The 27,290-nt window shown below is 36.1% G+C and overlaps 1 protein-coding gene across 2 annotated transcripts in view; it reads right to left on the bottom strand.

Annotated features, from left to right (window-relative positions):
- Positions 1 to 27,290, bottom strand: part of GRM8 (glutamate metabotropic receptor 8) — an 896,233-nt gene that overhangs the window by 105,716 nt on the left and 763,227 nt on the right. For both annotated transcript variants that reach the window (XM_037836249.1, XM_037836248.1), the window contains exon 8: positions 25,016 to 25,951. In XM_037836249.1, the coding sequence (XP_037692177.1) occupies positions 25,016 to 25,951 (936 nt within the window). The remainder of the gene's footprint in view (positions 1 to 25,015; positions 25,952 to 27,290) is intronic.

Genomic DNA, 27,290 nt, shown 5'->3' with positions numbered 1-27,290 from the left:
TTACCACTGTATAACTTAGTCCATCTTCACTAAATATTGTGTGATGATACCTGGGTAAGGCATGTTTTTTAAAAGATCCAAATCTTTCCACATAAATATTACTTTGGAAATACATATATAATTTACTGAAATTCTAATTTCACGATATCATATAATAGTTTCTTATAGTTGTCAAATGTTTCATAACAAATTATTGAGCAAGCTATGCAATTATATTTTAGCAAGATACAATCTTATGAAATTTAAAATCTAAAGGATTTTTAAATTCACTGTTCTCTATTTTCAGGTTATTTCAGGTTTTCTTTTTGTAGTATAAATCAAATTTTTTTTTATATCATGAAAAATGGATGCTTTCCCTGGTTTTATTTTTTCTATACACTACTTTTATAATATGATAAGTATGTGAACTGATGATTTTTCAGCTAATGACTGTGTTAATTTTTTGTCTCAATCAACATATAAAACATGACATTTTTCATAAATCAGTTCACCAATTATTTTCCAGTTATTCTACTAAAATAACACATGTATATAATAAAAATAAGCTAATCTATGGCACCAATCAATTATCCCTAACTTTCCCAATAAAATATTTATCAGTGTTTACACAGAAGAGATGATTCTGTCCCTGAAATTTTACAAAAGTGGGCTGAAAAAGAGCTTTTTGCTCTCTAATTTACAAATAAACAAGTTTTTGTTATTAACTATATCACAAAATATCAAATTCACAAGCTAGCAAGTAATGATAACTGGTTCAGAAGTCAAATTATAGAGGGTTTTCACACCAAGAAGGGAAAATGAAGGCCTTCAGTTGAAGTCATTTTTCAGTTTCAAGTTTCCAAAGTGGAATAATGAACAGGAGAAGCAGTTCTTGTCACCAATTAGATTGCAGATTGATGGATGCAAGCAAACCCTTACTGGGACTAAAATTGATTTTTTGTATAAGCAGACTTATAGACATATAAAAAAACATAGCCATTTTGCTTCCCTTCTCTTGTCATCTAAATTTCCTCTAGTATCTTAACTGTGTAGGCTTACTAATTAATCTAACCAATAATTAACAAGTACACTGACTAAAGTGGCTCCAATTCAATACCTTCACTATCTTCTTGAATAGATAAACAGACTACATATCTTTCCATGGAAATTCTTATTGAATGTATAGATTGGTAGGCATTCTCAATCACCCCACCCTCACCCCAATCTATAGTTGTGTTTATTCAATGAAAGCCAGCTCAGACCAGTTACTACAGTACCACTTCCAGTGGTGGCTTGGAAACCCTTCAGAGTCTCAGACAAGAACCAGCATGCTCCAAAATAAACAGAGCAGGAAAGGAGCAACTGCACACTCTGCAATCACCTGAACATCGTTCAAGGTACATAAAGTCAAATAAGGAAAAATTAAATGAAAGCTTTAGTCTAAATCTGCTCAGTCTGCCTGGCCTTCCTCTGCCCCCTGACTTTATGATACTTCTTTCAATTGTGTTCCTTGCAAAACATTATCTTGACAATGTGGATTTCTGATCTACTGCCTATTTTGCCTGGAAACTCCCAGCAAGTCCTTTTCGAACTCTGAAAATCATGTTTATCCTTTAAAGCTTCACTGAATCATTTGTTCAAGAAACAGTTCTTGAACATTTTTCTTTGTTACGTCTGTTAGGCAAAGGATACATACATGGAGGGCAATTCCTCCCTTCATGGAAATCACAATCTAGTGGAGAAGACACGGAAGCAAACTGATATATAAAATATAAAATATAAGGCAATATGTCACATGACGAGGCATTCAAATGACATAACAGAAACACAAGGAAAGGGAGCTAATCCAACCAAAAAGGTCCTCAATGAAGTCTTCCCAGTCACCAACAGCCAAATAAGTGCCCCACCTCTGCCACTTTCCCCACACAATTTTCCTTGTCACAGTGTGCATGATGATGAAGAAATGAACTCTGAAGCCAATGGCATGGCTTCTAATCCCAGCTCTGCCGTATGCCTGGCATTGTGTTCTAGTTTGCTAATGCTGCCAGAATGCAAAATACCAGGGATGGATTAGCTTTTATAAAAGGGGGTTTATTTGGTTACACAGTTACAGTCTTAAGGCCATAAAGTGACCAAGATAACACATCAGCAATTGGATACCTTCATTGGAGTATGGACAATGGTATCTGGAAAACTTCTGTTAGCTGGGAAGGCACGTGGCTGGCATCTGCTCCAAAATTCTGGTTTCAGAATGGCTTTCTCCCAAAACGTTCCTCTCTAGGCTGCAGTCCCTCAAAAATGTCACTCTTAGTTGATCTTGGGGTGTTTATCCTTTCTTAGCTTCTCCAGAGCAAGGGTCTGCTTTCAACAGCCGTCTTCAAACTGTCTCTCACCTGCAGCTACTCTCTCAGCTTCTCTGCATTCTTCAAAGTGTCCCCCTTGGCTGTAACTCCTCTTCAAAATGTCATTCACAGCTGCATTGAGTTCCTTCTGCTTGTCAGCTCATTTATATGGCTCCAATGATTTAACTCAGACCCACCCTGAATGGGTGGGTTAACACCTACATGGAAATTATCCAATCAAAGTGATCACCCATAGTTGGGTGGGGCGCATCTCCAAAGAAACACTCAAAGAATTAGTCTAATCAACACAGATATGTCAGCCCACACAAGATTACATCAAAGAAAATGGCATTTGGGGGGACATAATGCAGTCAAACCAGCACACATTGTGACCTCATGCAAGTCATCTCCTTTTCCTGTACATCAATGTTTTCACGTCTTTTATAAAATGGAATAATAACCGTAAGTATTCTATGGTGGTGTTGTTAGAATTAGTTCTAGTAATACATTTAGAACTTTCAGTTCACCTCCTGGCATTTAGCAAATACACAATAAATATTGTCTATAGAGATGCCATGTTTCCTCTTTTGTCATCAATTAGGTTTGCTGTTAACATAACTATCACTTTTAATAATTTGCAATTTCTTTAGGGAACTTCTCTATACGTCCAAATGCAAACAGCAGGGACTCAATAACTGCTTCTTGACCCTTATATTTTATGTCAGGACTCCTGAATTCCTTTCTTTTCAGAAATCTAATTTGTTTGTATTTTAAATCCATTCTTGGTGACATTAAGTGACCAATTTCCCTTTGGCCTTGCTCCAGAATTCTGGCCAGGGTCTAAATGAGGCATCTGCTCCTATTGATCACGACTTCTACTTGGGGCATATCCCCTCTCCTCAAGAAACATTGTCCTGCATTATAACCACCTTCTTCTTCAATCCTACTTTCCTTAGCTTGCCACAGTTTCAATTTATTCAATAACCCCACTTCTATCAACCAAAATATCTCTAGGCTCTGGGCTCTCTCTCATTCACTCCCCACTCAACTTGAAACCTCCTATTGTTTCACCCACAGTCACTTTGACAAGTGCCTGCATTGTTAGGACAAGTGCCTGCATTGTTAGGACATATTAGCATGTTTATTAAGCCCTCATCCCAGAGTGGATTATTTTTGTATGAGGAAGAAAATTACACTTCCAACTTTAGCTTTGGTCCTAAATTACACGCTTCATTAAATCTTGGTGTTATAAATGAATGAATTACAATTTCGTTCATATGTTTCAGTAATGTATAGACAGAAGGTTACTACAACAAGTGCAATAAGGGTATCATTGATCCTCCAGGACAATTTAAACTACTGATTATTAAGGGCAGTCATCAACTAAGAGTTGGGAACTAAGTTGATTAAATCAAATGGGCTGTACTTTAAATAAATGATCTAGCATGCCCTTTGAAGAATGGATGACATGGTAAAGAAAAGTATGAAGAAAGTTTGCAACCCTGGAATGACAGAAAATATATTTCGCTCTGTCCCACTGCATAAATCAGGACCACAGGTAAATAAACTTTAGACAATAATTGTGGATTTGTAAGTACCAACATCATAATGAATGGAGGACATCAATGGACGTGGCTCTACACAGACCTGACTATGCTGATCTCTATATGGTTGCCTCTACATAACACATATCTGCATATGGAGACTTAACTAATTGCTACCAAGTCCTAATTATTCTGGAAGAAGGGGAGGGAAAATGATGACTACATAATAAATTTGGGTAGTAGTTGAGACTGATGAGTGAGGTAGGGAAGTGAAGACTTGAGGGTAATTATTTTTGGTTACTTCTAATTTGTCATTAAAATGGTAATGTCATATAATAAGATTATGGTTTCTGAGATGTGGCTTATGGTATAAGAAATACAGATCCTTAGGAAACAGGATGTCTGATTCAATGTTACAATAGCCTTTGAGTTAGGTAATTATCACCTCCCAATACATGGATTTTTTTGAATGAAGCTTAATTGATTTGTCACTTGGCAAAAAATCTCAGAACTAGGAAATGGTGGAGATTTATTGAAAATCAAGTCCATCTAATGCCATAACTAGCTCATACTATTAACCATTATGCTTTACTGCTTCACCTTGGAACCTAGACATTTAAGGAGAAAATATTAGGGAAAAAGAGTGGAAAAGTACTAAATGGTCTCAGACACCTCTATACAAAGGTCATAGGTAAAAAACTAAATAAAATAAAATTAATATGATAATGTAGGTGTGAAATAGAATATCATAAGTCCAAATAAGACTTGTAAGAATGGGACTTTAAATGACAATACAGGGGTAGAAAGCTTTATGCGACACACATGCTTGCATGTGCATGCACTGCCTGTTAGAAGACAGAAACATGAAAACATTTATCAGTTCAGATGATGTGCATCTGGAGTAATACTTAAGTACCCATGGCCAGAAGAAGGACATAGATAGGATGTTCCTGACACAATTGCAAAGCTGGCACAGCAGTACATATTAATATATTGCTACAACTCTCATTTGGCAGAAGGCAGAGGCTCTTATTAAGAGTTCTTTTGTAAGACATACAGAAGCACTTTATAAGCTGTAAAGGACTTCACAAATGAGACTGAACACTATACATGGCTTGGTAATAATTCACTGATTAAAGACATGGGTTTTAGTTGAAAATAAGATCAGAATGACTCAAGAGTTGATATAGCTTCCAAACAAAAAGTGATATGAACTTGGTACTCATTAAGACATCTTCCAAATCTAATTCCCTAATAGAAATGACCTGTGGCATTCCAAACATCCTTGGTATACTCTGCCTCATTCTTGTCAAATATTTCAAGAGAAGTTTATTGAACATTTGAAATACAAAAACTAGGATAACAGATGAAGGACAATTGAAAGGAAATAAAAAATTTCCAATAGGATCATTTATGGCTGTCCTCAAATATGTAAAGAATTGATATTGCCTTTTGGAGTAGGGTTAACGTTGCTTTTTTTTATGGTCCTACTGGTATCAGTTAAAGAGAAGTTTAGCTCAGCCTAAGAAAAGACATTGCTGTCAGCTATGTAATAAGTTAGCTTGGAAAAAGAGGGTTTCTGTTCACTGGAGATGTCTGGACATATACTGGGTAACATCAATTCTTCATATATGATTAGATTCAGTGACCTTTAAGATATCTCTCAATACTGTCAGAGTGATCTATGCATATTCCTTCACCATTCCCCTTGTGACATTGATGCATATTTGTGAAGTATTTTGTCAAAGTTAGAAACTAGTCTTTAGATACAACTGGCTTGAATTTTTGTACCATAAGTATATCATTGAAGATTTAACCTTTGGTCTTGGATCCATTAGCACCACATCCTCCAAACCTAAGCCTCTTATACAGCCACTGTCAAAGAGTAGTGGTGAAGGGGACAGGGAAAAAGCCATATAGAACTATCTCAAAATTCATCCACTTCAATATATTGAGGAAACTTCCTTTTTCCTATGACTATACCTGTAAGCAATCTTCCTTGCTTAAGGAGTGTAGGGTAGGGAACTCAATACTGTTTTCACCAGCTATCTCACGGCCTCCACATATGTGGGAGACTCAGATGCCACCAAGGGCAAGCACAATGAAAAGCTCAGTTTCACAGGATGATGCCATCCCTTCAAGTCTGCCAACACGTGATCTCCCACCATTTCCTGGTTTACACCTATGTTAAATTCCAACAGCTGATGAGGATGGGTGATTTATAGATGGATAAACATTGGAATGGCAAAGGGAAAGCCAATTTGAATTAAACAGTCTCAGCAAGCCATCTGCTTGAAAACTTTGGAATGGAAACATGCTGGAAAAATACACAGACAACCAGGCATTTTCATAAAGCCTCTGCTGATTTAGAAATCCACCCACCATGATAGGTGGCTCTATGGGTTATGCCTTTGTTCTCACTGAGCCCCATCAGGCCACTGAAAAAGACTTCAAGAAAATGAACAACATGTGCCTCAATGACTAATAACTGTGTTAACAGGATCAAACTACAAAGAATGGGAAATCGAAGTCAAGGTCAAGGCCAAGGAATGTACTCAAAGTGAATTTTAAAACTGTGGGGAAAATACAGATGATGACTGCTAGAAAGAATTCTTCAGCAAATTTGATAAAACACTGGGTGTTAACATGATAGGGTCTCTCAATGGGAAATCCAAAGGCTTTAGATGGAGTTATGAAACACATAACACATGAAGATATGTTATGAGACTATCATAACACGTAAGAATATCACCACACATGAAAATGACAAAAAGGCCAAGGAAGAAATAAATGGGAAGGAAATCAGTGATAAAATATATCTGGGACTGTGTACAAAAGAAAATTGAGCCCATGGGGGTAAGACTGAATTGAGGTCCTGGAATAGAAAAGAACTAGCCAGTATAAGGAGCTGAATCCCTAGATTAAGGATCTTGATAACTCTACTGACAATAAAAATTAAGGACAAGATTTTCTCCATTTGCATTAATAACCAGTCCTGGATGACGAGAGAAGCAGAGGATACAGATTCACTTGTTTCTCCTCTCTCAAAGCATAGAAGGGGAAAATAGGCCATTAAGGTCTACAAACCACTGTACCCCTCCCAGAGGAAGGAAGAGAATAAGATTGACTTCACCAACTGGTATATATGCAGCCATGGCTGGAATCAGACAGTTCCCTGCCAAGTCCATTCTCATTAATTTCAACCTGTAGATGGTGGCTACTTTGTATGGATGGTCCTATAGGATTCATAAGACCCCCATATTATTCACCTAATATGATTGCTCCTATGAGACTTAACAACCACTGAGAGCAATGCAAGAGACCACTGGGCTTCCAGGGATTGACACAGTACCATATGCCAGTCTGGGCCACATTCAGTACCTCAATTCTTAGCCTTGACACATGACACTCCAGCCTCCTGGGATCTCCCTATTATTTCTCATGTTCATCATTCCCAGTACTGTGCACAAATTAGCCATCGGGTATCTTCCCCAGGTCAAACAAGTAGCTCTGTCTGATGCCCATAGCCTGGAATGTTGCCTCTGCAAACATCATAATCTACAGCTGAAACATGGGTATAAAGTAGGCCCTGGTAGTTTCTATGCTGCCTCTGCACTCCATAGGAGCAAAAATAATGAGAAAACATTTATCCTGTTCATCCAAACTATGAGTTCAAAGTTGACTGGGAATTCTGGGAATGGCGCTGAGAGGGACAATTCTGAGCTGCTAGACCTGCTGGAGTCTCCTCCACTCCAAGGCTTCTATCATGGTGAGAAGCAAACTGCCCAGAGGTAGGTGTCATCACAACTGCCACCTCTTAAGCTAGAAAAAAAATCCAGACACCAAAACAAACAAACAAGAAAGAAACAAAACAAAAAACAAAAACGCCAAATTATAACTCCTTGTCTATTAGTTCAAGGTTTGAAGGTGTCTCCATTATTCTTACGGATCACAACATCAAAAGCTACAAATGCAAATAGCAGGGTTATTATGTAAATTTATTTTAAAATGTCCGTTTTACAGAGCCAGGGGTTTTTCTATAATTACCAATTTTCTGAATTCTTGTGTTTCATTTAATGAAATCTTCTCTTTCCTTCTTTGTAGCCTTTTAAAAATTTGTATAATTTGATGTACCCAAACTTAAGTGGGTCTAAAAAGAAATTAAACCCCAATTTTAAAAGGAATCAAAGAACTATTTCTAGAATTTAAATAGTTTAGAACCCCATGCTAACAACAACAAGATCACACCATTTAGAAACCAATGGGTAAAGTCCCCATACCCGAAGGGTAATTTGGTGTATTAAGAACCCCAGTTCCAGTCTGTGCAGGGGTAGGAAAAGGAAATGCTGTAGGGGTGTTTCGTCAACCCTGCGAGTCACTCAGTTTGACAAAACTGAGTAACAGTAAATCTAATCATTGATTCTACCTGCTGAATGTATGTTTCAGCATTTTTAATCCATGACCTCTTAGGGAAGTTCAGGGAGGCACCAACACACTTGAACCCTGCCGCTGGAGGCAACTTGTTCACGTCGTCACTTGCCAGTCTGCTCTAACACGGTCAGCAGAATATCCGCTCAGTCTTCAATTCAGCTTCCTCTATTGATTGCCACTATGGTATTGTAACAGTCTGCTTTTGCCCTCATTAACAGGTCTCTTTCCCTCTTTTATTCCTAGAAACATGGTCTGAACAAAGGTGAAATTCAGATTTAACTGTGCTTCCAGTACTTTTATTTAATAAATCTGACAACCCTACCCATCATTTTTTTAAAAAAGGTATTCTGTAGTTAAGTAAGTTTGGAAGATGATGGCTTAATACATACTGAATTGAAATGTAAAATGGAATCTATGTATTTGGTTTTTCAGCACTCCATATAAAAATACTCTTTTAACTTTATAAATATTTATAATTTTCCTTCTGTACATATTTACAATTCCTCATATGTTTTACTATTTGAATGCATTAAATTATAGGATGCTATGATAAAGTTTTGTTTAAAAATGTAGTTATATGTCTCTTCTTTTGATTTTATGGCATGTGCAGCATCACATTTCAATAATGGGAGAGGTGACTTGAAATGGAACAGCTACTCCAAATCAAAGGGAAAGTACTGAAAATGTGGGCAAAGATATGAAAACTGGAATTTAAATCATTGAGAAAATGTCGAATTGAGTCCCTTTGTAAGCGTCTCTTTCCTAAAATGCACACTAATAGAGGGAATTCCAAATGCTACTCTTCTGGAGAACTAAAAAAAAGTTGTGGGATCATCTTGTAAGCCTCTTATGGGAAATTGAGACCCAAGTACAAATGCAACTGATGATGCTGTAATAGTTTCCAATAGAAGCTGAAGTTTGTTCAGTATTTCAAATGACTGAAAAGAAATAGTTGGTTAACAAAAATCAGAAGGAAGCATGCTGCTGCTGCTTATGGGATTAAACTAAGCAAGCATCTACCCCTTTCTGATCTGGAGAATGAGCCTGGTACTCCAGCAGTGGGAAAGAAGGCCCTTTTGTATTATACCAGATCTCATGGAACAGCTTTAAATCACTACAATATTCTTTGAAAGAAAACATGTGAGGCAATTTGAAAAAGCAGCTATACTTTAGGAATTTAGAATATAAAAGATTCAAATAGAAAAATGCTTGACTTGTATTTAACCTTATTTTATCTAAGACAAGTTCCAGAAATATCTCAAAGTGAATTTTGCCATGTAGAATTACATTTTTCCTTTGCCATTAAAGCATTAAGACTTTTTTTTCCTCTAGAAAGTATATGCTTCTTCCTTTTAATGAATTATTGCAAATGTAGCAAATTTCTTTAGAAATTATACAGTTAAAGATTATGTCTTGATAGAATATATTATGAAACTGTGGGGAACAGAAAAAATCTTAGACACAAACTGTTATATATTTTTTTCATTTACAGTCATCTTACATTAAAATAAATTTGCTTATTTTAAATTCCTTTTAAAAAGTAATATTTGATATTAAATAATTGGTCTCAACTATATAAAAGCAGATGAAAATGTGACACATATAGTGTCTGTTTGGCCCAGGTTTACTCTAAAAGAATATGGTGTTAGAGCTATTTATATAACAAGAATATAAGGTTGAAATATGTCAACTTTCCAAATGCAGCAGCACAAAATGTAGAGAAGGCAGAGGGTGAGAATGCCAAAGGGATTCAAATTAGTTAGCCATGGGAAAAGACCACCATTGTCATCAACGGGATTAAGAAGAGGCAGTCTTATTCAATACTCAGACCAGGGTTATGTGATAACTACTATCTATTGTTATCCCTATTTTACAGATGAGAGGCAAGACTTAGAGTAATAACATATATAGCATCATATGGCATGTTGCCAAACCAGGATTTGTATCCAGGTAGTCAAGCTCCATATCCATACTCATAACCACTACACCACACTGCCTCCGTGCAATTAGACTGAATTTAATTTAATTGCTCAAGTTGTTATTTAAAATAGTCTTCAACCTATAACTATTTCACATTGTGGTCAATTAAAATTAACCCTAAAATATTCTGTGTTTTGGAACTATGCCCTTTATTTTTCAAAACAAATGAAAATCCATACACAACTCCCACTAATGTCTCATGTTGGAATAACAAAATGAGTGTTTGAAGTATTCTGACTTTAGAGAAGAGCAAGCCCTTTCAGAGGTTTCAGGTAGAAGGGAAAGGATTGCTTTAGTATTCATTATATTTTACTGTCTATTTTGCTCCACCAGATTCTCAACCGAAAGAAAGAAAACTCCTCTCACCTCTATAATTTCCATATTTAAATTAGGTCTTAGTCAATCATGAATTTCTTTTCAGGAAAATAGCAGGTTTGTTTATGTTTTTTCAAGTTACAGGAAAGACTTTAAAGCACTAGCTATTCAGGGTCCACAGGACGAATGATATTAGAAAAAAAAATCAAATGAGAGAAAAATTCAGAAGTATACAAGGGCACTTAACTGGATCTTGCTACTAATACTCTACAATTTGTCACGAGAGGGCTACTTAGTACACCTAATTTCCTTCTCTCTTCCTTAGGCATTGTGGCAGAGGGATTTATGATACTGCATTAACTGGAAGTACAAGGAAAATGTGGCAGAAGGGGATAAGGAACTCACTAATGTGAGGTGATATCAAAATCAATCTCTAACAAGAGGTTTCTTTACACATTAACTTCTCTAGGGTCACATCAAAGTTTTCCAGTCAGTGGCTCATGTATTTCTAGCAGAGGAAAACTGATGTGAATGATAAACAAGGAGTAATGATGAGTAGAATGTGCCAAACAAAAGCGAGGTAAAGCTAAAATACCAACATCTGAGGAACTGGGAGATTTCTGCTGTCAGCAATTCCTTCTAGTTCCCTTTTTTTTTCCCAACCAGACAGCAAAGAAATTCAGAAATTGATGTGAGGTTTGAGTACCAGATGTCTTTTTAATTTTCCTGCCTAAGATAACTCAGAAAGACTGAAAGAAACATATAGTGTGAACAGTTGCCCCACAGGGCTCTTTGAAAAAGAAATTCAGGCCTGGATCATATGTTTGTATCATGCTATACTGATGTGGACGCACCTGATGTGAACGTACATGCTATACTTATGTGAATGCACTCGACTTACGAGACTGACGATCTGTCTCAAGCACATTTATCTTTCAAAATGTTCAATACATTCATTTGCATCCTTCACTGCATATGCACAATAAACTTCATGTGCATTTGCTTAAAAATCAGGTCATACCTCTGAGTGGTTGACCATTTCTTATATAAGTGTCAATTTTCTCTAGAAAAAGAGCTTCTTAGAATTACACAGGGTCTTATAGACTAACCAGTCAAGCATTCATTTTACAGGTGAGGAGACTGAGATTCAGAAAAGATAAATTGCTTGGTCAAGGCCACAGAGATGTTAATGACATGAGAACCTGGATTTCTTGCATTTCATTCAAAAATTTTCCCCCACTTTGGTCTCTAACTCACTCTTCATACACATTGCCCTAGAATTGGCTTGAAAAATGTTTACCAATTTCCTGTTCAATTAATTCAACAAGAACCTTTAAGCTGAAAACTATTTGCAGACACTTGGACAGGCATTGTGGCACTGGCAAGAAGTGAGAGTAAAGAATACAAAAGAATGATAATGATTATCTCTTCATGAACAGTTGCTGAATGGGGATACAACCATAGAGGAATAAAATGGCACACAATACACAAATCTGGAAATGTAAAATGGGAGTCCAGAGAGAACACACATGTTTAGAATTTGCAAGGTTCAGTAAGTTGGAGAAGTTTTCATGGATTGATTGACTTGGTAAGAAAATTGGTTTCACTGAAATGAAAAGCTATATTAGAAAGATGTTTGAAAAGTTTAGGTTTGAACTAATGTTCAACAGGGAATAATTTTAGTTTAAGAACCTCTTATAGCCTGATATCTTCTATAACACTTATATCTTTGATAACACCCATAACAATTTTTTGAATATCCAATTCTATAATTGTCTGTTTAAAATCTGTATCCTCTGCTAGAATTCAAGCTCCATGAGAGTAGTCTACATCTAGCTTGACCTATGCTGTCAGCATTCAGAAGATTGGAAGCATTAAATAAGAATTGGCAGACTGAGAAAGTATAAGAGAAGTGATGAATTGGAAAAACTGCTGTGTAATAACTTCATAGGAGAAATCTGAAAGCCAGTACTCAAGGAACCAGTCTAGTCAGCTTTTACATCACCACAGTAGCTGACGTTTCAGCTTGAGTTTTGATCATGAAAGTGGAAAGGAAAGAATGGACCTAGTAGAAATTTCAAACAAACAATATAATTTGTTGACAGACTGTGAACAGGGATGAAATGGTAGGAGAAGTCATTGTTAATTCCCAGGGTCAGATGTCTGAAAAGCAGAGATAATGTTGATAGTAAAGAAGAAATTAAAATACAGATTGAGCATAATGGAGAAATGTAAAGTAATAGCTAAAAGTGTAAGACTTGTGCTCAAAGAGAAGAGTTTCAACTTTAGGTCTATGTAATACTAGCAGTATGAATGTAAAAACTCTTGACTTAACCTCTCTGCATCAGTAAAATTCACATCAGAGACCTGGAGTCTCTTAGTGCCTTTATCTCTTAGAAATAAAGCCCTTTTATATATAATGAATTTAGCCAGGTTTTTGGCACACAGGAGACATTGGATAAATAGTGACTTTTTAGAATATGATAACTCTTAGCTTTAGATTGCTTAACTTCACAATTGGCTTTTGGATTACTTTCAAATTTCAATTTAGGATTGCTTAATTTCACATTTTTGTACACATGAAAGGGAAGGGATTAAGAAAGTAGTTTGGAAACTATTGTGTACAGCAGTTATAGCTGAAGCCATGTGAATGATGAGTGCTTCAGGGAATGGTGCCTGGGAAAAGGCCAAAATAGGGGACAAGTTGAGTAAAAGGGAGATGAGATAAAGGAGACAAAGAAATAAAAAGATTCAAAGCAATGAGATGTCCCAGACTATGGGGGAAGGTGAAATTTAAAATGGAGGAAGTGTTATGAACAATTTCAACTGTATGCATGTTCTGTATATTAAAAATATTTTTAAATAAGTGAGGTGAAAAACAACTAAATTGAGGGTCGTCTTTGGAGACGTGTATTTGATCATCTTGTGGTAATGACTGCCTCTACTCATTGTAGTTCTTCTTGCTATCCTCTATACATATTCTTCTTATATTCAAAATTTAATTATTTCATGCTTGTTGCTTTTAACAATAGGGAGGCAATATAACCAAACATTTGCTAAATTGTAGTTTGACTGGACACTTCAATAAGGGGAAGTGTTTTGTGGGAAAAAGGGTAGTGCAACAATGATAAGCTGTCTGCTGATGTAAACACTTTATGGTTTTATGACAGGCTCACAATCTACCAGTACCATTTTCAATTCAATTCAATTTCAGTAGATGAGGATTTCAGGAAAAAAATGGCTGGCAGGAGACATATTACACTTAATCTTTTCTGAGAACACAAAATCTTCTACAAAACTTATATATGTATATATGTGTGTGATGTGAATGTGTTTGCACATACACACATAGGTTATATAGAATTTGGGCCAACAGACACTGAAAACATTATATTCCTTGGCATTTTTCTGAAGAGAAACCTGACTGCACAAAAAACTCAATAAGTCTAAAATTCCTAGATAAAAACTTTCAACTGATTACAATTCTTGAGCTAAAAAGATTTTTATGTTTTCAAAATGAGAATAATCTTAATATATCCTTAAAAAAAAAAAGACTAACTAAAATTAGTATGATGCTCTTTGGTTCAAAACTAGACTCTATTATCCAGATTCTGAACACTGCCAAAATGCAGAACCTTTCAGATTACCTTATGGGCTCAATACATGGCTTTCAAAAAATTTTAAAGAGAAGCAACAAAAGAGTTAAAAATGGATTTAATCTAATGTTATACACAGAGTACCCAAAGCTATACAAAAACAAGATGTATAGGGCAAAAAAAAAAAGGATGAATTTGATCAGGACCATGACTGGCAGAGAAAATTAACACTATCCTAAAATTTCCCCAAACTCATTAGAGTATAAAATTCATTTAACATACAAATTTACATACTAAAAATGGAGATTATACATTTAAACTTGGTTCCTAAAATCATTGAGAAATGACTTGAATTTTATTTCTAAAGAGTTTGTCTTTTGACGTCAACTATTAAAATTCATTTAAATCTGAATTAATCAAAACAAATTGATTCACTCAAAATCATAATCCCCCAGATATTCTTGTCCATGTCTGTATACTTTGCTTTTTTGTTTTATCCACATAAACTGAATTTTCCCCAATTTCCCCAAGGCCATAATAGCCTTCTCCAGACTGGGCTAGATGCAGCCATCAGTAGTGAGAGAGAATTGCTTTCTCTCCTTTAGCCCAGGCCGGGGAGAAAGCTAAGGGCTCCTCCTTGAATCTGGTGAGAGCTCTTGTGGCAGCCACAAAAACTGTTCCAGGTCACCCACAGACACAAAACTACACTGCAAGCACCTCAGCACCCACTCTGCCTTTTGTTCTTATTTCAATTAAATTAGTTCTCTTCTTTCCACTTCCTTTGCCACATGTCAAGCCCCCAATATTTCTTGCCTGGATTTTTTCAATAATCTTGCTGTTGCCTTTTTTTTTTTTTCTTATTCTTCTCACTATAATTAACCGAGCTTGCCACTGGCGAAAAATTTCATGAAGTGTAATTCTATTGAAAGGACATCTATGGTCATAAAGATTCAAATCTACCTGACTCCCTAGCAAAAGGAAATACATACTTACTAGTCCTGGCATACATCCCTCCACAAAATGACTCCCTATTATCCAATTAGCCTTCTATTGTGGGTTGGACCAAATAATTTACTACTCACACTGGGAGATATTATTTTTAGAGGAAAAGGGGTGTCATTAATAATTATATTGGGAAACAGAGAGTAAACCAGAATATATGGTCACCCAGCTCTCCTTGTGGCTATCCTAAACTCTGAACTGTTTTCAGTCACAGGTTTTGCAAATAAGACTCCAACTTTCCTATTTCTGAGCCTTCAAATCCACTATTCTTGCCTGGAAAACAAAAATAAAAGCTAAGCATTTATTAAATGAAATAAACCCTTCATCAACTGTCTCCCCATCTTCTGATCCCCCCTTCTACAGAGGTAACAAGTTTGAATGGTTTTTTATTTTGTATCATTGCTGTTATTTAAATAATACACTTACATTGCTTGAAATATCAATTTTAGATTGTACCTGCTGGCTACTCACAGTAAACGTCGAGTGTACTGGAACACACCTCTCTCTTGCTCCACCTCATACAACCTCCCCCTTTTTGTAAGTTGTATCACTATTTCTACTTTAACCAGGTTTATAACATTAACATTCACTCAGTAGCTAATTTAATCTTTCTGTTTTTTGTTTATAGGTTCCTTATAAACATATAAAACTAATACAAATCCAATTATTGTTTTATGGCTACTAAATACTATTCTCTTCAGATTAAGTAGTATGACTGAACCACAGAGAGCAAATAAACAGAATCACTAAAACCCTGCCTTTTGAAGGGTATTTAGACATTAGGATCCATTATATCCTTTACATATCCTTTTTAAATTTCTTCATTTCTTCCAGGTAATATGGGATTGCCACTGTTCTTTGTCTCATTATGTCTTTGTTTCTGTTGTTAGACTATGTCATAAATACGATAGGTAGGCACCACATTTTTTAAACCATTTACATTTTTAGCCTCACATTAATTGATAGTTTTCTGTAGAATTACAAGTCTAAAACACTTTTCCTTTGGAAAATCTTTGCTCATTGCCTTCTAATGACCAGAGAAGCAGATACAGTCTGACATATATCTGATTTTCATTTGTTGTAGGTTCCCTTTTTCTCCTCTAAAAGCTTTTAGAATTTTCTATTGTTTGCTGAAATTTTACTAAGACCTCTGACCCTTTTAATTTTAAAAACTGTCTTTCTCAGGTTTATGAAGCTTTTCTTCTGTTATTTCTTTTAGATTATTTCCTCCCTCTGGTGTATTCACTTCTGGAATGCTTATTAGATGGATGTTAAAATCCTGTTCCATGTTCCATGTCTCTTAACTTTTCTTCTTATTTTCCTTTTATCATTTTTCTCTTTGTTTCTACCTTTTTATTCTATTCTCCAGATCTCCAGTCTGGTTTTTAGCTCTAGTAATTCCATTTTTAAGTCCATCCATTCAATGTTTCATTTTGGCATACTATTACTTTCCAGGATCATTTTCTTATTTTCTGATTGATCTCTTCTGTAGCAGCTTCTCTACATGTGTGTGTTCAATATTCTTGATTCCTTCATGTAACACTGACTAAAATTCTGATTCTTAAAAATTCTCTTCGTTTCCTGAATTACCTTCTTCGTTTTTGTTTGTTTGTTCGGAGTCCGTTTTTGTTTGTTTTTGCTTTTAGTCCTTTATTCTTTATCATGCTACTTGTTTTCCTCAGTTATTGTGTGATCCTTGGATGTTGATGTATAATTATGATTGAAGGGTCAAGCTGATTGATATGGATTACCGATGGAGTCTGTTTCCCTTGGATGGGAGTCCTGAGTCTGGACCTATGTATATTTTGTTCTTACTAACCAGCTTCTCTTTAGATGCAAGGATGCAGAACAAGCAAGCAGACTGAGGACCCTAGGAGCTGAGAATTTATCACATTTCTCTCCTGGATAGAGCTACATTTCCTGTTACCCCTCTGTCCATGTTTGCAATGAAACCACTTCAAATTCTGCTGTTTCTTTCTCAGTGCCTTGTACTCATTCTAGGAGCCCTCTACCATCAGATAATTTTCATTCTTTATGGGGGAGTTCTGAAGTTTTAGCCTGCTCTCTCTCTACATGGTCACTCTAATGCCTGCTTTCAGCCACCATTTTGACTCTGGGTTTGGAGATTATTTGGAACTGCCTTGGTAAGAACCACTTATGCCTCTTGGGCTGTGCTTTTCTTCTTTTAGTTTTTCTAGTAATCAAAACTACCTGATTTTTATTTTTTCAAGATTTTCTAAAATTATTTTATTTTATGTTGGTTCTGGTACTGTAATATACCCTCTCTCTCCCTCCCTTCCTCCATTTTCCTTTTTTTTTTTTTTCATTTCCTGTCTTTTGTTGTTGTTGTTGTTGTTGTTGTTGTTTTAGTTTTTTTCTTTTTATTCATTTAAGTGGTACCTTAGAAGGAGGGGATCTATATGTTTGTGCCAGCCCATATCTTGCATATCTTGAATGAGGAGTCAGACTAAGGTTCTTTTTATTCAGATTTCTTTTAATGATTCAACAAATGTGTTTTGCATTTATTTTGAAGATCCTGGAATTTATACTAATATTTATACTAACATTTGTTAAATATTTTTCTATACTTGGGGGGGTTAAATTAACACACATTATACTGAATTTAGAAAATACTTTAAAAACATTTCTCAACATAAAAAATGTGTATATGGTTACAGCCAAAAGGAACTATTTGCTCACAATCTGCTCTTCCTGGCACCCTGTGTGCTCCGTGAGATATAAGCACCTACTGAATCATGGAAGATGCAATTTGAAGTTACAATAAGTAAGTTAGTCACTATATTCTGTACTATCAACAGTCTGGGATGTCATTAAGGTTCTGTCTATATAGAAAAATTTAAGTCCATTTATATGACAATTTCCTGAACATTTTGAGGTAAACAAAGCCATAGTTGCTATGACTACAAAGATATTCACATTTTAGTCTTGATCAAATCTAGTACCCCAGGATTTTTCAATCATATTAAGAAAGTCAAACCTTTTTGGTTAGATGTGTTGGCTCTAGGACTAAACTCCGGTTGGCTAATTGGCTAGTTGATTAAGTAATTTGGGCAAAGAAAATGCAAACCCTTTATAAATCCAAATTCAATTAAAAAAAAAAATAAGATGAATGTATAAATACCACAATCTCACTAATAGCCAAATGCTTAAATTAAATAGCCCTAGGTACCATAACTTCCTCAGAGCCCAAAAAAGCAGGATCATGGAATAAAAGTTTCAGTGAACAAATATTTCTTTGTGCCATCAAATAAAAATAAACATTCTCACCAAAGAGTTGCCCTAAACATGTAAGTCAGTAATTTTCTGCAGCAATAGTATGTAGCATGATCAGAAAAAAAATAAACCCGGCTAAGGCAGCACTCCCTACTCAGCAGGGCTGTCTGCACTGTGTCCCAGACTGTCCTTATTTCAATTTTCCTTCTACATCTTTGCAGGCATGTCATTTTGTCTAAGTGCATGAATGTGATCATATAAATGTGAGGTCTTGTCCTGTTTTTTTTTTTTTTTTTAACATTTTTATTTGACTTTCTCCAAGACTTGATTGCAACGGTCTGATATAACTGATCTTGCCCAGATACATTCTATCATAATACTTGAGATAGTTCTGTAACTTGGGACTCCATGAAGGTCAAAGATATCAGCTTCAAATGACTGAAAGCTGACAAGGAAAGAAAATGTCATATAGTTCACCAACAGATTGCCCAATATTGTTACATTGAACAATGACAAGCACACAGCACTGATAATAATTTCCAGTTCTTCCTTTCTAAGGAAATGGAGAAATTATTTGGACTGGACCAGCTGGAGAACTACCTCCAATCAATCTCTTCCATAAATTTCATCTGTCATTTTCCAAGTTTATATTGACTCTCTTACCCCAGATATTTTTCATTTACACTATTTCTTGAAGCAGGAATTTTATTACTGATTTCAGAACTCATAACTCTTGTTAGAGTTATTCACATTTCAATATTAGAAAATAAAGATATCAGCAAATGCTTTCTGATGACATATTGCTTTCCTCTAGTATTTTATGTTAAATATATAAAGGCAGTTAAAAAACTCTTTCTTCTCTGTCTCTCTCTCCTTCCTATTCCTATAGATTCCTGTTTCTCTAAAGGCCCCCCTTAACTATTGTGTTCTACGTTATCAACACTTCCAAACAAGCTTCCATGTTTGGAAAAAAAAAACACTTTCAGTTAGGGAGCTGCACAGACCTAGTTTAAATGGCTAGGAATTGAAGCAATTATCTGTTTAATCAAATCAGATCTTCCCACTCAATTTGTTGGGTTGTATTCAGTTATTAGACAAATAATTTTGAGAGTCTTTTTCCAGGCCTAATACTTTGTTAGGTGCTAAAGATATAATGATGAATATAAAACAAATAAGGTCCCGGCACTTTAATAATAGCCAACATTTATTCACTGCTTAATATGTGCTAAATGCTTTTCATGACTTATACTGTGTAACTCTCAGCAAAACATTATAAAGTAGGGACACTCATCCGTTGCTGGTGACAATGTAAAATGGTGCAGTCGCTGTGGAAGACAGTTTGGCAGTTCCTCAGAAAGTTAAGTATGGATCCACCATATGACCCGGAAATCCCACTGCTAGGTAAATACTCGAAAGAATTGAAAGCAGGGACTCAGATGGATATTTACACTCTGACATTCATAGCAGCATTATTCACAATTGGCAAAAGATGGAAGCAACCCAAGTGTCCACCAACCGATGAATGGGTAAATAAAATGTAGTATATACATACAATGGAATATTATTCAGCCATTAAAAGGAATTAAGTCCTAAGACATGTGACAACATGAATGAACTTTGAAGAAATCATGTTGAGTGAGATAAGCCAGACACAAAAGGACAAATATTGCATGATCTCACTGATTTGGAATAGTTTGAATAAGCAAAATCATAGAGTCAGAATTTAGAATATAGGTTACCAGGGGAAAGGTGGGGATACGGATTGGGAAGTTAGGGCTTAAAGTATACATGTTTCCTATTTGGAATAGTGGAAATATTTTGGTAATGGACGGTAGTGATGGTAACACAACATTGTGAATATAATTAACAGTACTGAAACATTTATATGAATGTGATTAACAGAATAAAAACTAAAAAAAAATCTGTGGAACTACACTACAAAAACAGTGAACCCTAAGTTAAACCATGGATTATAGTTAATAACACAATTATAAAAATGTTCTGTCATCAATTATAACAAATGTTCCACACCAATGCAAGGTGTTAATTATAGGGTGGTATATGGGAATCCTGTATTTTACGCATGATTGTTCTGTAAAACCACAACTTCTTTAGTATAAAAAAAAAACTACTATGCAGTAGCTTTTAACACACAAAAAAACACATCATAATGAAACAAAAGGAGTTTTTTAAAAAGTTAATCATCTTCCTACAGTGGGGATATCTGCCTTTTCCCAGAAGATATGATCTCAAGCCTACTCTATTTTGAGAATGGGGCTGGGCACAGATGGCAGGCAATTGCTCCATATTCAAATATGCGTTCTCAGAGTAGTTCATTATTATCCGTAGGAGTATAGTCATTTGCCTACATTTTCTCAACCAGTTTAGCAGAACCTGGGTCTGAACCCAAGTCTTCGCAACCCAGAGCTGTGCTCTTCCTTACTCTGCTAGTTCACCACTCACCTCTACATTCTTCTGCCTTTTCAACAGATAAATACAAACACATGTGGATAATCAAATCAACTCTCCTTTTTTCTGTGTATTTTAGATAGAGCTAAGGACAGCTCTTTCATCCAATACTAACTATTTAGTAGCCTTATTTCAGAATAGTGACAACATTTTTAAAAGAAATATATATAGCTAGTCATTTAAATGAGAAAACATTTTCTTTTTGGAAAAAAAGATGTAAATACAATATTCCCATTATGCCATAGTCTAATTTTAATCATAAGTATTTATAGTATATTCATCAATGTACAAGGTAACCCATTCACTCATTCAGTAGGCATTTATATAAAGGGTTCTATGTAAGAGACATATTCATTGAAATATACATCAGACACTGAGGATCCACAGGTAGATCTCACACCATTCCTCCAGAGAAGATGAAGGAAGAAAGGCTTGTTTGGGACAAAAAAGGATTTTTGACATTTTTGAGTTCATTTTCTTTTCAGTTTTGAGAGCATTTTGCTTTGTTTCCATTCAATGCTCAGGTTGAAGGCTGTGCTCCTTGGAGCTTGGCAATGTCATGACCCTTGTCTGATTATCTGGAATTTATAAGCCCAATTAGAGATGGTAAATATGTATTTAAGAGATCTGGGCCATCCCAGCAGCCCCTAGCCAACCCTAAATATGCTTTTCCTGACCATTAAGTTAATTAAATTACATTTAAAAAATCTTTACAGCAGTTTTGTGAGTTTGTATTATTCTGTGGCCACACCTCAGTGTGTCCACCCTTCTTTCACACCACTTTTCTGTAGAAAAGAAAAAGTACAGTTATACTATGATTTAATAGAAGAGTAGCATAGAAAAATAAACAATGTCATTAAAATCTATTGGAAAAACATGATCAATCTTGATTTCAAAATCTGAACACAAGAGTAATACAGGGAAATTAAATGTTTTATCATTGAAGCAAGTCACACTTTAGAGAGCTGTCTGTCTTTACTACTTGGCTTCAGGTAACCCTTTATAACTTGACTTCATCCAGAGATTTTCTAAAACACCTTTCTAAATTATTGAACTAATGTCACTTTTTATTCCTACTTGTCTTATAATTTCAGGGAGACCTGTATGGTTAGAAGAGTTTTTTTCTATTAATACTACTCCAAGAAGGCATACCTAAATGCATACTGGAAGAAATTTTGGCCTGCTGTTTTCCATGTTTTAAATTCTATCACTGAAGTATAGGTATAGGATGCATAGTTCTCTTCTTTCTCTGTTTTCCCCTCTCAGCTCTGAACCCCCACCACCGTCTCCTGCCCTTGAGCCTGGCTCTTTGTTGGCACCAAGCAGATGTCCAGCAGGCATGGGCTTGGAGCCAGACGAAGCTTTACGAGGAAGGATCAGGCAGGCAGACTGACATGGCCTCAACAATTAACATAATGCCAGACACAGAGTAGGCAGCGCTCAATAGGGATCTGCTGAATTATTGGATGTGTGTGCTCCCTAACTGCTGCAAAGGCTTCAAGCTGATAAGGTAGGGCTAATTGGCCAAGCATTACAAATGAGAAAGGAGGACTGACGAGCTCCTTGGTCCTTGAAATCAATAAAATGTACTTAAAGCCTTCTCTTAGAGATATAAAAGTTTTATTTATTTTAATATTCTTATCAGCCGTTTCAGCAATCGGGAAAAAGCAATGATATCCTCAGGCATTTTGTGTATTGGTTTGAATGATAAAAGATGCTTAGAGAATAAAAGATAGAAAATTTTAAAGTGAAGTTTTAGGATTACACATACTTTTATTAGATAAAGTACTTGGTAGCAAAATCACAGCTATTTATAATATGATAGATCTTGTAGAGCTGGTTTAAATTCAGCAATTCTAAGACTAGCTAAATGATTTGAGGACTCTATAATGTTGGGAAAAGTCCTAGATGTACTGTTTCTTATTGATTTCTTCAGTCATTTTCACAATGAATTATACAACTAATACAAAATAAATTCCTGTTAAAATATTTTATCATTTATCTTAAATTGTGCTTCTTTCACTTACTTTGATTCCACAGTAGTCTAAAAACAAAAAGGCATTTTGTCTAGGCACGTTGTCATGTATTTATAGGAACAGATATAGCCACAGTCATAAATATATGCAAAATTAATAGTCATTTTTCTCTTACTTACAAAAAATATTATGCATATTTGAACTGCTATGATGATGTCCAATAACTTGATGTAGGACCATGCTTTTATTTATTTAAAAACTGGAGGCAATGGAAGACTTAGCTGAATGAAAAACACCTCATTAGCATGTTAATATGTTTCTTCCCTACCCTTGGAAGTCATTATTTGAAAAGTAAGAGTAGGCTAATTTATAAAGTGCAAAGGAAGAGAAAGAAAAAGGAAAGGAAGTTAAATGTCAGAGCTTAGGAGATTTTGTTTCATTCAAATATTTATTGTCTACCAGAAAGCAGAATAAGCTACTTACCATTGCCCTCTCCAGATAAAATACTATATAAAAACTGATTCATATGAAGATTTTCAAAGTTTTTATGGGTTAAAATACAAATATAAGTACTGCTTAAGTTCACATTATTAGTAATTCACATGATGCAGAAATTTACAAACTCTGAAAAACATTATTTTGCCCTGACTATTCCATCCACCCATACTGAAACAGAACCCTCTAGGTTTTGAGAGACTTTTTTTCCAGTTCACACATTTCTTTCTTAAATTAAACTTATGCATTTGGTCCTAATATATCCCCATCTGTATATGTCAAAATATGTTTTCTGTTCTCAGGTTTAAAGCCCCAAACTATCTCACATTACTTTCCTACCACGTGCTTTGTCCTACATAAAATATTCACGTACTTCCACCAGGTCAGATAAGTCATTAAAAGTCGTGGATCTGGACCCTATGGCAAGTTTGCTGTATTTGGCAGCATGTTTTCTGAAGTAGGTTTTTTGTCTGAGCATGGTTGAAGGCCACAATGATCTCATAGGGATTGAATGTTCATAGCAATGAGCTCTCTGGAATGCTTGTTCTCTAAATTAGCTAGGATTTTAGGAGTCATGCAGAGCCTCACTTGGAATGTTATGGTCTACAGAATATAATTGCCTCCAGGATGTCTGATTTCTCTACAATCTCTCATGATGGAGGATGGGACAATTTTTAAGTGCTTACTTGGAGAGAAAATGTTCTCACAAAATAGGGCTGAAAAGCTAGCCATTCCAAAGAGATGGCTTTTGCCTCTGTTTTAAAAGCTGGCTTGTTTGCATCCCACCACTCAAACCTTAAGTTCAGTGTTCACTTCACTTCTCTTCTTTCGTGGACATAGAACTACATATATCCAGTTCAGCAGTTATTTCCTTTCACATACAGATATTCTTCACAAGCAGTGATTTATGTGGAAAAGGTCAATGGAGGGAGAATAGCGGCAAATGAAAATTATAGTTCCTTCTCTTATTCTGGGAGATAAAATTGATCTTCACCTTCTAAATACTTATGAACTGTTTTATATAACTGGCCATTACTGTCCACTTTAGTTCCTTACCATCATTTTCCACATATGGAATAGTAAGGTGGTTCAGATCAAATGCAACCATTTCAATTTCTGTTTGTTGATGTTGTTTTACTATAAACCACTTTCCATGACTAAAATCCTCATAATCATCAAGAGATGACATTTCCCAGATTCACATTAAAACCAAAAAAGGAGGCATTTCATTGTGCATTTCATTGTTCTCTGGGACAGCTCACCATGTGAATCATGTCTGTTCTTTCTCCCTCCCTCTTTTAATTAACATTTGGAAAAGAGCAGTGATATTAGGATATAACAGAGCTGGGAAGAGAGAACCAGAAAGGGATGTGAGCTTCGTCAACCTTCAACCTTCCCAAAGAGGATACCTGAAAGTATTTTTCTTGGAAAATAAGCCCCAGTCAAAGCATATTCAAGGCAAAGTGACCTTGAGGGGTGTGTGTGTGTGTGTGTGTGCAGGCACCCATGTGTATATACACACAGACACATAGAGCATAGACTAAAGCATCTTGAGAGAATATAAATGAACAAAAAGAAAAGAAGGGATAGTGTCCTAAAGGAAAAAGTTAAATCCAGGAAAAGAGTTGGCAAATGCATTTCTTGCCACTTACCTTTTCTGCTGACTGGGCTGTACCAAAAAAGATGGGAATGAAAGCTAACCAAATGATGCAGGTGGTATACATAGTAAATCCAATAGGTTTGGCTTCATTGAAAGTCTCTGGAACACCTCTCGTTTTAATGGCATAAACAGTACAAGTGACCATCAAGAGGATACTGTATCCAAGTGAACAAATGAGCGAGAGGTCAGAAATGTCACACTTGAGCACTCCCCTGGCGTTCTCCGGATCTAGCGTCCGCTGTTCCCCATAGTCAATAATGATGTGTGGGGGGTCCACAACAAACCAGACGAATACTCCGAGGAGCTGTATGGAGATGAGGCTGAAGGTGATCACCAGCTGGGATGCTGGACTAATAAACTTGGGTGCCGTGACAGATTTCTTTCCCTGCTCAAATATTCGGTGGATTCGGTTTGTTTTGGTAAGAAGGGCTGCATAGCTGAAACACATGCCAAGTCCTAGGAAGATCCGTCGGAAGGAGCATATGACTGTATCTGGTGCTGCAATCATTAAAAAGGTGATTGAATAACAGAGAAAAATCCCTGTTAGGAGCACGTAACTAAGCTCACGTCCTGAAGCCCTCACGATAGGCGTGTCATTGTAGCGGACAAAGGTCACAATCACGAAGGTGGTGGCAACGATGCCCAATATCGCAATGAACACGGGCACCACGGCCCAGGGAGAATGCCACTCCAACTTGATGATGGGGATAAGCTGGCAGCCTGTACGGTTGATGTTTGGTCTCTGATCCAAAGGGCAAAGTTCGCAGGAGAGCTCGTCCACCTGGTAATTGTAACCTTCACAGCGCTCACAGTGCCAGCAGCAGGGGACTCCCTTCACCGTTTTCTTCCTCTCCCCAGGCTTACACGGCAGGCTGCAGACAGACGCAGGGTGGGTGTGTTCTCTATTAGCCCACTGCATGTCTTCCACCTGTGGGTATAAAAAATTAATGAGCCTTCCATTTCTCCCCCATTTATAATATCCTAATCCTAGCCACAGGTTTGTAATAAATCAATGAATGCTGACAGTACAAATACAGTTTACCATAATAAGAGCTTAGTGTCTTTCCCTGATATTGACTTTATGAAAGTGTTAAATGATTGGGTCCAGTAAATCATTCACTCCATCAGCTCGACGAGTGTCATTGGTTTCCATTTACCTCCTCAATGCCGATCAGTCTGACATTTGGAGAAAGATTTATTGGTCTAAACAGTTTTAAAACTCAGAAAACGCCCCATGGAAAAATGTGTTAGAGCTAATCAGGAGTATAAATGCCAAAAGTCCTGAAATGTGGAATTAGGATATAAGGGTATATAAAAGGTGATGCATGTCTTTCCACCATATTTGAGGAAATTCAGATGTGTCAATTTTGAAAGGTCGTGGCAAAAGGAGCCATTTTAACCTCTGACTCTCCACGTGTGTTCATGGAGATAACTATATTAATGTTTTTGGTCCTATGTTTACACTTGAAATATGCTTTTTTTTTGGTCTTTCATTTCCAAATTTTGAAAAGACCATGCTAAATGAGTTGGCTTGATGGTAACATTGTCCCTTTAACAAAAGGAGTCCTGTAGGTGGTTTAAAGCAGGTGGTTTAAATTGGTACAAATGAGGAAGTCTCCCGCCTATCTCCAGTATCTACCTCAGAGCCTAAATTCCCCTTACTCTTTTGGGTTAAATCACTGAACACCTCTAATGAAATAATAATAATAATATAATAGAAGTGAATAGTGTCGATCTTTGATGTCTTACCTTGAATATTTACCTTACAAAAATACAGTAATTTTAGCAGAATACTAATAGGGAAAACTAGAAATTATGGATCATAAAAGACCACTTATTATGAAAAGTAACTACTATAAAAGATAAGTTCCATGAAGGCAGTGATGTGAACAGTGACTAGCACATAGTTTGCTCTCACTAAAGAAGGAAGAATAAAAGGGAAGGGCACCACAGAGGAGCTCTGAGAAATAAGTGGCCAACTTGAAAGAACTGGGGTCCAGAAATGGAGGGTTTCTCAAAAAGGCATGGGAAAGGGAGCTGAAGGAATGCTCAATGAAATAAAAGCTTATAATCCTTATACCAGCTTTATTAATAGTCTGAAAGAAGAATTACTCTACTCTGTGGAAGGCAGCCTCCAAGATCACCCCACAAAATCCCCATCTTCTGGAATTCATGAGCTCCTGTAGTTCTCTCCCACACTGAATCGAGCTGACCTCTGTAACAATAAGACATTGTGGAAATAAAGGCATGTGGCTTCTGGGGCTAGG

The sequence above is a fragment of the Choloepus didactylus genome, chromosome 5, assembly GCF_015220235.1.
Source record: "Choloepus didactylus isolate mChoDid1 chromosome 5, mChoDid1.pri, whole genome shotgun sequence".
Taxonomy (NCBI): domain Eukaryota; kingdom Metazoa; phylum Chordata; class Mammalia; order Pilosa; family Megalonychidae; genus Choloepus; species Choloepus didactylus.
The sequence above is the reverse complement of the archived record's forward strand: the minus strand, read 5'-3'. Positions and strand labels throughout refer to the sequence as shown.